General features: G+C 39.1%; 1 protein-coding gene across 7 annotated transcripts in view; it reads left to right on the plus strand.

The window, feature by feature from the left end:
* The window catches only part of mcf2l2 (MCF.2 cell line derived transforming sequence-like 2), a 102,836-nt gene extending 94,821 nt beyond the window's left edge, over nt 1–8,015 (plus strand). For 6 of the 7 annotated variants that reach the window (XM_069151063.1, XM_069151069.1, XM_069151064.1 and 3 more), the window contains 2 exons: nt 998–1,071; nt 3,425–8,015. In XM_069151063.1, the coding sequence (XP_069007164.1) occupies nt 998–1,071; nt 3,425–3,516 (166 nt within the window). In that variant the 3' untranslated portion in view covers nt 3,517–8,015. The remainder of the gene's footprint in view (nt 1–997; nt 1,072–3,424) is intronic. The other variant, XM_069151068.1, reaches the window with a different exon arrangement.
* The last annotated feature ends 2,546 nt before the right edge of the window (nt 8,016–10,561 follow it).

The following is a 10,561-nucleotide window of genomic DNA, read 5'->3' on the forward strand; positions in this document are numbered from 1 at the left end:
TGTGTTACTCAACAGAGGCAACTTCATTCATTATTCAAAACAAGGTCTAACAAGGCCCAACCAGGTCCAACGAGGTCCAACCAGGTCTATCAAGGTCTAACAAGGTCCAACCAGGTCCAACCAGGTCTATCAAGGTCTAACAAGGTCCAACCAGGTCTAACAAGGTCAAACCAGGTCCAACGAGGTCCAACCAGGTCTATCAAGGTCTAGCAAGGTCCAACCAGGTCCAACCAGGTCCAACCAGGTCTATCAAGGTCTAACAAGGTCCAACCAGGTCCAACAAGCAGAGCAGCTGTAAGCACTGCTCACAACCAGCAGCTGGTGACGGTTCTCAGATCAGCTTTTTAAGTGTTTCTCTGAACTGGACTGGATTAACACACTAACTGTTCAGTCAGATCAAAAGGAATGCCATTCATCACAACAATAACTTCATTTGTGAAAATCCCCATATGTGACCTCCCTGGAGCTCCAGGCTTCCGTGTAATTTACGACAACACAGGCCATATTTGATATTGTTGTACGTACACTCTACCTCCTGTGCAATGCAGTAAGAGACACTGTGGTGCTAATTTATATCACCTGCATACCATCAGCAGTCCTGATTCTATGTTATTATTATTAGGTCTTCGTATTTTACTGTTTTTCTACTTGTGAGACCAAATAGAAATTTATATTTCTAACAAGATTGGATGCAAAGGACAGCCGTATCTCACACTGCATATGATTTGTGAGAACCGTTATTGATATTTTGCTTGTTGAAGTTTTATACAATGTATTATTAAGTGAATTATCCTGTACTGTAGTTACATTGTATGTTTTGCTTTTGTCCCTGCGAGGTGATTTGTGTTCATTTTTAAGTTACTTTGGTGAAACTTTAACAAAGCTATAAAAAGCCTGTAAAATAAGTTTGACCACTCTTCACCCCTGTGTTGATTTAAGCCCCGCCTCTTCATGTGATGATTTAAGCCCCGCCTCTTCATTGTGTTTCATGTTGTAGGCTAGTGAAGAACCTTTTAACAGAGGAGACAGGGCTGGTCCCTTCCAGTATACTACAAACAGCATCTGAAGGAGGTCACTCAAATAAGTAACACCACTTCTCACTAACCACTGGCAGTCCTGCTGTAACACTCACTCACCTTCTCCTCCATCACCTCCTGAACTCTTCATCACTCCCTCCCTCGCTCTCCGATGGTCGGCCAAGGAACATGGTGGAGCTCTGTTGTGGGAGAGGGAGGGACAAGACAGGTTTAGTTTGGATGGAGGGATGGAAGAGCTTTGGCTTGCTCAGTTCAATGTTCATGTCACTGATTGCTGCACCTTCTCTGTACATACTCACATCTCTCTATCTCTTACTCTCTCTCTCTATTCTATAACAGACAGTGGTGACGAACGTAAGGGGGAAAACTCATATGAACTACTTGGTATTTTAGAGTAACAGTTAAAGATCCAACATTCTGGTGTTTAATTTGCAGTCTTGGGGCTCCGTTTGGTCAATCGGGGCTCAGCACAAACGCAGGTCTAATTTCTGTGCATCAGTTACTGGAGGAGGGAACAACTGTGCATCTATGGCTCAGTGTGGAGTAGTTAAAGTAGGAGGAAGTGATCCTTAAAAGGTGTGTCACAACCGACTTCAATGGCCAATAAAATCAGCCTCTCATCATCAATAATCAACATACTCACCTGATCAGAGGATGTAGCGACTCAGCAGTCTCAGCTGATAGGGTCGAGGGTTCAGAACAGTCACCATCGGCATATTAGGTCACGCATTCGAAATGTGGATAATTTCATTCAAAATGTAATTTGCTCTTTTATCATTAATTAAATATCAAAGTGAACAAACAACAGTCTCCCAACACAGTGAAATCAGGAGCCAGACCGATACTGAGGAGTGAGCAGAAGTAAATTATTCACACTTAAAGCTCCCGATGCAATTCATTTATCAACAACACTGATGAAGAGTGATGTGCTCCGAACATCACTGATGTTGTGGTGTTAATAAATAAACTGCATCGGGAGCTTTGAGTTGAATAGTTTACTTTCTAATCATTGATTAAATGGCTTAAAAAGAAGGTAGCTTTAAAAATATTGTTTTAATTATTCATGTAAGGGTGAAATACATTAGTGGGACTTTGTCTATTCATGTGCACTCTGACCATGTGTAGTCCTGATTAGAGCTGGTGTGATTTCACCTCAACAATTAAAATGCAGGAACTTTGGCGACACATCACTTGTTGTGGTGTTCAACTCATCTCAGCACAGATTAGTTCATACTGAGCCACTTAAAGAGCAACTGGATCCAAGCATGTAAATGCACTTGGATCCACTCATAGACCAGCTTATGCTGTTACAAAAAAAGATGGACATTTACATTTTTTAATATCCATAAGTAAGAAGGTTTAATTGTTCATTCAAGTATCAAAGTCCATCGCAGTGCAGAACATCTGTTTTTTGTGAATCTTAGATGTCGAGATCCTCTCTTTGGATTTGCTGAATATTTGTTTGAGTGACACACGCCCAGGCTGATCCCTGGTTCTCTTTGGTCTTGTAGTTTTTGATCTCTGTGACGGAACGAAGGCTCAGTGCAGACATAATACATGAGCTGGAGTTGTGACATCACAAACTTACAGAAGTCCAAACGGCTCATCAAAACAACACCATGAATCCCTCAATATGGGACCTTTAAGTGGCTCTAAATTATCCAGGAGATCAATGTGGTTTTGTTATTAGGAACTGTGAGTATGTGATTATCTTTAATAAAGGAATTATTGCAGGTAAAATAGTTCTGGATCCAGTGGCCCCTTTAACTTTACCACCATTTAGATAACGGACAGCTCTCTATGTACACACCTTTAATATCAATCTTCATCACAGGACTATGTTGATGAAATAAAGCTTTCTGCCACTCACGGTACTCTGTCTTTGGTCTTACTTCATCTCTCCTCCGTCACTGATCTATCTCTCCTCCATCCTTCCAAACAACAACCCCTTCCTTCTCCTCACTTACCTTCCTCTCCTCATCATTTCATCACTTTTCTCTTTTGTTTCTGCTGCTGTTTCTTTCCTCCTTGAGGCAGACACACCTCCACGCTGCAGCAGCCGACCTTTAGTATTTTGGTTTAAGTAGAGCTCATTTACAAAAAGCCCTTTTCACCTGTCTGCGTTGATTTCCCCGTCTGCCTCCCTGTAATCCTTTATGCACTGTGCTGGCTGATGTTGCAGATGTGGAGCAGCTCACGATCACGTCTCCTTGTTTTACTCTCCTGTCAAAGCTCACTTCTTTGGTTTATTATTCTTTATTTGCACTGCAGGCTGGCTGTGCATCCCGTTCTTACATCCTGTGTTTCAGTGCCACATCTTGTCCATATTTCCTCATGTTTTGTGACAACATTGAATCTGACGTGACTCTTATTTTGTTGTTTTCCAGATATCTTCAGTGATCTGTGTACAGCAGCCCTCTCCGACTCTGATGAAAATGAAGCCAGTACGTGGGGAGACGTGTCTCAGGACAGCAAATAAACATGGCTGACTATTGCAGTTTATTACTTTACTACAAACATTTATAAAAGCTAGAACTGTAGTTTTTCAACTGTAATTTCCAAAGCTGGACGACTATTCGTTTTCTACTTGTAGTCCTTGATGGACTACAAATACGGCCTCTTCTTCTTCTCCAACCGTTTTTGACTCTGTGAAGTTTCTCAGTGAAGCCTCTGGAAAAGCTGGAAGGTGAAGACGCCTGATTGTCACAGTGGGAACGCCGTATCAGCTTTTATTTCCAGGAAGTACCATCTGTCTGTTTTTTGGGGCACTAAAGACTGGATGTGATCGCTCAACTTTACATCCAAACTGGGATTAATTCAGATGACGTACTGTAGAAAATGCTGGATATTTGAAACTTCAAGTGTGTTTCTGGTTTGGATAACCTGGGAAAAGTGATGAATTCCACGTGCTGGTTGAGGCAGGCCTTTAAAAGGTGCCCTGTTTGGCTGCTACGCTGAAGCAGAACTCTTTCAGACCGCCTCCTGCCTCTGTCGCTCATCTCAGATGTTTCTGCTTTTCAAAATACAGTCAAAAGCTGCTATCAGCAGGAGAACCTGGAGGTCTTCTTGTTTGCTTTGCTTCACCTTAGTAGAGCACCCACATCTCGACATTATACTTCAACAGATATACATTTGCTTCAGAAAAGTATTCACATACCTTCTGTTTTGCACACTGTTGTATTAGAGATTTTATTTCTATTGTTTGCAAATGTATGTAAAATGAATCATGGTCATCTCTCATTGTCAAAGTACTGACGTCTCTAATTCAGTACTTTGTAGAAGCCCCAGCATTGAGGTGGTGAAATGGTTTATTCCATTCTTTATAGTCGGTTTTCAAGTTCCGTCAGACTTTATCAGTGAACTAGAGTTCAGTGGGGTTTAAATCTGGGCTTTTGTTAGGCCACTCATAGACTTTCACTCCAACGTTCTCTTGGCTGTTTACTTTGGTCCACTGTTGTGCTGAAAGTAAACTGTCTCAGGTTCCTGCACTGTTCTCTGGGTTCGACTGCATTCATTCTCCATGTTGCATGGAAGTGGTGTTAGCCGGGTGAGAAGCGCCTGATGTTTACTTAGAGCTGCTGATGCCAGTGAGATGGTTCTCCATTCGTCAGGTTGTCTCAAACAATTGGGTCCTTGTTCACCTCCCAGTCCAAGAACCTGCTCTTATTTAAGTCTCATTATGACTGCCAGAGCAAAGGGTCTGAATACATTGCCCTGTCATGTCTGTGTATACTTTACTTCAAAATTAAAATCTACAACACAATAAAGTGTGCATGAAGTAAATAGGTCTGAATACTTTCTGAAGCGACTCTAATATCTCAATTAGCCTTTTCTCACACTTGGTAGAGGTGGATCAGATTATGTTCTGGTGAATCAGATTATGTTCTAGTGGATCAAATTATGTTCTGGTTGATCAGATTATGTTCTAGTCGATCATATTATGTTCTGGTGGATCAGATTATGTTCTGGTGGATCAAAATATATTCTGGTGGATCGGATCATGTTCTGGTTGATCAGATTATGTTCTGGTGGATCGGATCATGTTCTAGTGGATCAGATTATGTTCTGGTGGATCAGATCTTGTTCTGGTTGATCAGATTATGTTCTGGTGGATCGGATTATGTTCTGGTGGATCAGAGATTTGAATACTAACAGTTTTATGCTTACTACATGCATGACATTTGAATATATACAGAGCCTATAATAATACAACACTGTTTTATATGACTTAAGGGCAGAAACTGCCTTAATGAAGTTTCAGATAATGTTTTAGACATGTCAGGTATGAAACCTGATAAATGTAAATCACATGTTAGCTCTCTCAGCTGAGAAGTGGTTTGTTCTCACGTGGTGGTTCCCCAACAAACCTTTAAAATGTTAGTTTCTCTGTCTGCCGTCTGTACCAAGCTAAGTACGAAGTACTAAGTGGAGTACTATGCAGTCAATGAGTGGTGAGATGGAACAGTGACCGAAGGCCATAATACCAAAACAACAAGCTAAAATATTATCGAACTGCAGAGTTGGGTGATAATTATAATTTTTTGCATATCACTAATGAGTACTCACATTACACTTATCTGACTTATTGTTCATATGTAATGTGTTCATTGGTTCAACTTTAACTAACAAAGTTTGTTTAATCAGGGTTTTAACAAGTCTGAAAGAACTTCCGTTATCATCCAGAGAAAGTAAAATTACTTTCCAGCTGGAAAAATGTGACATAAATCAATTGCAGTGTATATTTTTTTTATTTTATTCTTTGTACATCCGCAGTGATTAGAACATAAATAACCCATCCAAGGCTTTTGAATGAAATTAAACATTGCTGCAGAACAGCTCTTCTTTAGATGAATGTGTGCTGGTGAACATCATGTTTAAGGAAGCAGATTTATCTCTGTGACATGTTATGCTGCATGTCAGATTTCTTCATAATGACATTTTCACTACCGAGCTTCAGAACATTTCACACTTTGATTCCTGCTTCTATCTGCAGACAGGATGTATTAAACATTGTGATTCTGATGTGTGAGTACGCACTGTACAATAACTCTAAAAGATGCTTTCCAAGCAATCAGATCCCAGATATGAGTTTCTGCAGGGGGACTTTATACCATTGTGGGAAAGCTCATTTTAAATGCATAATATTCAGTGTATTGAGTGAATACATGTTCACACATCTCCCCTTGTCCTGCCAATTTATCTCCTCATCTTTATAGCACTGGCTAATTGGCAGCAGTGAATTTGATCAGAAAGCAGATTAATTGTATTCCAACCTTGAAACTCATTGAAGCTTTGAGCATTCTGCTGAATCCAAGCAATAGTTCAGCTTCCAACAGGTTATCAGATTCATGAGAAAGTGCTTACACAGTGTTTTTGTGACTGAGAAATTAGCATTTGTTTGCAATTTGTGAGCGTTGCCACTTTAAGTCAGGCAGACTGAAAGGCAAATCTTTGACAGATGGTGCTCTGGTCTTTTATTTTTCCTCAAGGAAACTACAGTATGTTGTGGGAAAAGTCAGGGAACTGTTCGGCTATTTGCTGCAGGCCATTTTTCAGGGAAATGATTTTTTTAGTAAGCAGCACCTGTTTCCTGACATCAGCTGTAGGTGTTCAGTTTTTTTTTCTGTAAGGAAAATAGGTCTGTATACTAAACATGGGAAATGATGAGGGCCAGGAAGACATTTTATGAAATGTAAATCAACATCAGTGTTGGTCTAAAATTTTGGGGATCCAGTTTCTGTTTGACTGCTGTATTGTTGTACACAATCCTACATCATAGGCTTTTCAGTACTGTATTGCAATTCTACTGGAAGACTGAATTCTATAGACTGTTCACTTAGAGAGAAGAACTGATTCACCAGAAGGATCATAGATTCACATTTAACTTATTGGAAATGGAAAGAAAAAACAACAATATATGAGAAGGCTAAATATTCACATGATGACTGAATATATGAATTTGGTGGATGTTTAGTAGAGTAGATGGATGGATGGATGGATGGATGGATGGATGGATGGATGGATGGATGGATGGATGGATGGATGGATGGATGGATGGATGGATGGATAGATGGGTGGAAGGCTAGATGGATGATGGATGGATGGATGGATGGATGGATGGATGGATGGATGGATGGATGGATGGATGGATGGATGGATGGATGGATGGATGGATGGATGGATGGATGGATGGGTGATTTGGTGGATGGATAAATGGATGGTTGGATGATGGATGGATAATGGATGATTTGATGGATGGATGGATGGATGGATGGATGGATGGATGGATGGATGGATGGATGGATGGATGATGGATGATTTGATCAATGAATGAATTTGGTGGATGTTTAGAAGAGTAGATGGATGGATGGATGGATGATGGATGTTTAGAAGAGTAGGTGGCCAGGTAGATATGTTGAAGCTGTAAATGGCTCACTGTTTGTAAGAGAAGGTTAAACTGAAGTCATATTCATTGATATTCTGATTGTAAAGAAACACAATCCTCTTGAACATACTGTATATTTTGTTTTTAAATTAAAAATACTGGATCTTTGTAATGAAAATATTTCTGTTGTACTGCATCATGCTGCAATATAATTACCATTTACCATTATTATAGAATGTATCCAGTCTGTATATTGTATCTGTCATTGTAATGTACATATTGATTCATTGTAATAATATGCATTTACAATATGAATTTTGTCCCCCTGTTGTTGTTTTTTTGTTGGTATTTTAAACTTATAAAAATTTTCTAAAATTCAAAATACAAGAAAAACGCAACACAACATTTTTTTAAGTTTCTAACCAAAACTAAATAATTCAACCAACATTAGAGGACCACATACAGTCAGAAAGAAATCCTTTGATATCAACCAGTCAGATGGTCTGACAGTTAAGTCAGAAAGTTTAGTACACAGTTAGACATTAGGGATTATTGTCAGCAGTGTTTAATTCTCTCTCTCTCTCTCTCTCTCTCTCTCTATATATATATATATATATATATATATATATATATATATATATATATACAATAGAAACAATGGGGAAAACTCAGATAGCCATGTATGTTAGTTTGTTGAGCTCCAGGCAGGTGACTTTCACCAGGCTTTGCAGTGTTGTTGCTCAGTTTTCCTGCTTAAAGCTCCTTCTTTTAACTTGACTTTAAGGATATATTTACATCTTCTCTGACTCTCTCGGTCATCATTGTAGACTCATGAACACGAGGAGAACACCAGCCTTTCACTTGTGTTGTAACAGTGAATTTGTTGTTCCTGTAAAAATCTCTCTGCTGTCTGTTGAACAGATGATTGAAACACAGAGACTGCTAAACTCAGCACAAACTCTGAGACTGAGAGGAAAAAAGATGTGATGTTTTTTCAACACTTCCAACAGACTCCCAGACAAGACTGGAGTCAAGAAGAGATGGTGTTCAAACAAGATGTTGTTAAACTCTGAGCCAGCAAGAGGTGAATTCATGAGCTGTCTGAGAGGAACCCATTGCAGCTTGTTTCATTTTGATTTAAGCATGTATTAAAATGAAATGTAACTATAACAAGTTGGGTTTTAAAAGAAAAAAAGAAATAGGAAAGGAAGTGGGAAAACATGGCTTTTCCACACATTTAAGTATGTGATGAAATACAGGTTACGATCTGGTTACGTTGGGGGCGAGGGGTTGTCCTGCAATTCCAATAGGTAATGCAAATCCAATCAATCCCTGAATTATTTGCACAATGACTCTATAATGCACTGCCATTTATCTGCATTACTGATACTCAATAGCACTGCTGAAGTAATTAAAGCACAAAGTTAGACTTTAAAACAAAACTTGCTTCATTAAAAAAAACAAAAAAACTTAATTTATAGATAGCAAGGCTCCTTAAACTTCTCAGACACTCAAAACAAGCCCCAAACTAGTTGACCAGGAGAAACAGCAGAAGCTAAAGTGGTGGGGTTTATGGGAAATGTGGTTCATTCATTCAACACATGAACTTTCCACAGATGCCCTACTAACGGTCTCTGAATGGGTTCAGAGGCACAAACAGCACATCAGTACATTTATTTAACACAATATTATTGAACAATTTGTAATGATTTCCATGTTGTCCACATGATGAATGTATTAATAAAGATATGGCGCCGACACTCACACTTGGTGTCAATTTTTGTCAGTGGTCCCTCGGTTAAAATACAAGTTTCCTGTATGTCATTCACGAAAGTCACTCTTCCAAATTAGTGTTCTGGAGGTCCATCTGAAAATAATCCCTCATTCATTAGAAAAGAAGATTCAAGAAGACCTGTTTTTGGGGGCGTGTCTGTTTGATTGACAGGCCTGTGGTGCAGTCAGGTTACAGCTATCGGTGGGCGGGACGTAGTATTGTCAGGTTTCCGATCAGATCGGTCAGATCCACCGCTGGCTCCTCCCCCAGCTCGTCCAAATATGGTCACTTCCTGCTCCAAACCGCTCCGAACTAGCAAAGATGGTGACGGACAGAATCTGAACTGGAGGCTTCATAACGTTCACAAACCAACGATGACATCACTGATGGTTGATGACATCACTGATGACATCACTGATGGATGATGGTTGGTATAATTTTGTCTAATTTTGTTTTAAAGTGCAGAGGACCCAAAACTCTGACACGTGAAAGTATTTCACACATTTCTATTACTTATAGGGCAGCTTGTAATACACCTCTGAGAAAGGTCTGAGAAAGGTAACAGTCATCTGTTGCCATGGTGAGGTTTTGTGTTTATGTAGATGTTGAAGGCAGAAAACATGTTCAAGCATGTGCTTCAATAATGATGGTTGAAATAAAGTTTAATACATAATGCATGTGAGACATCACAGTTTCCTGTGGTAATATTATAGATGCCGGCAGCAAATGTTAAATCAGTGTCGTAGCCAAGGAATACATCAGTACTGGAATAACTTTTAATATCTTATTGATTTTTGGGGCCAGCAACATCACACATGGATTGTTGTTGTGCAATCACAAATCTGACATTTACTTATGAAAAACAATACCTGCTGAAATACCGTAGTTGAAATATCTACAACATTTGCAGGAGGGTAAATCTCTGTCGAGTGATCTTCGATATCTTTAGTCTTTGTAAACTATAGAATTTTACTTTAATATTGTACCACTTACCAATATATTAATGTCGTTTGTGTTTATTATGAAAATAGAACCAGAACTATTTTGGTAAATGTAGTTTTCACTGTTTCATGTCACAAAAAAACAAAAACAAAACAAAAAACAACATTTTTTGCAGCGACTGTAGTTCAAACTCGCTCCACCTCCAGCAGCTGCAGCAGTAACATGCTGCAGTATTGATAATATAATAACGTAATATGTGGGCGACTAAGAATTTCAGTCAAAGGGGACTAATCCGAATCTGACATTAATACTTTGACTACATTTTCCTTTGTAGTTTAAGAAAAATGATTTTTCATGCAGGACATTTTCTAGTTATGGAGTAATTTTACATTGCTGTATTGGTACTTTAACTTCAGCCATGGG

Source organism: Embiotoca jacksoni, unplaced genomic scaffold, assembly GCF_022577435.1.
Source record: "Embiotoca jacksoni isolate LCO1_2020_lvr unplaced genomic scaffold, fEmbJac1.0.p SCAF_16, whole genome shotgun sequence".
In the NCBI taxonomy this organism is placed as follows: Eukaryota; Metazoa; Chordata; class Actinopteri; family Embiotocidae; genus Embiotoca; species Embiotoca jacksoni.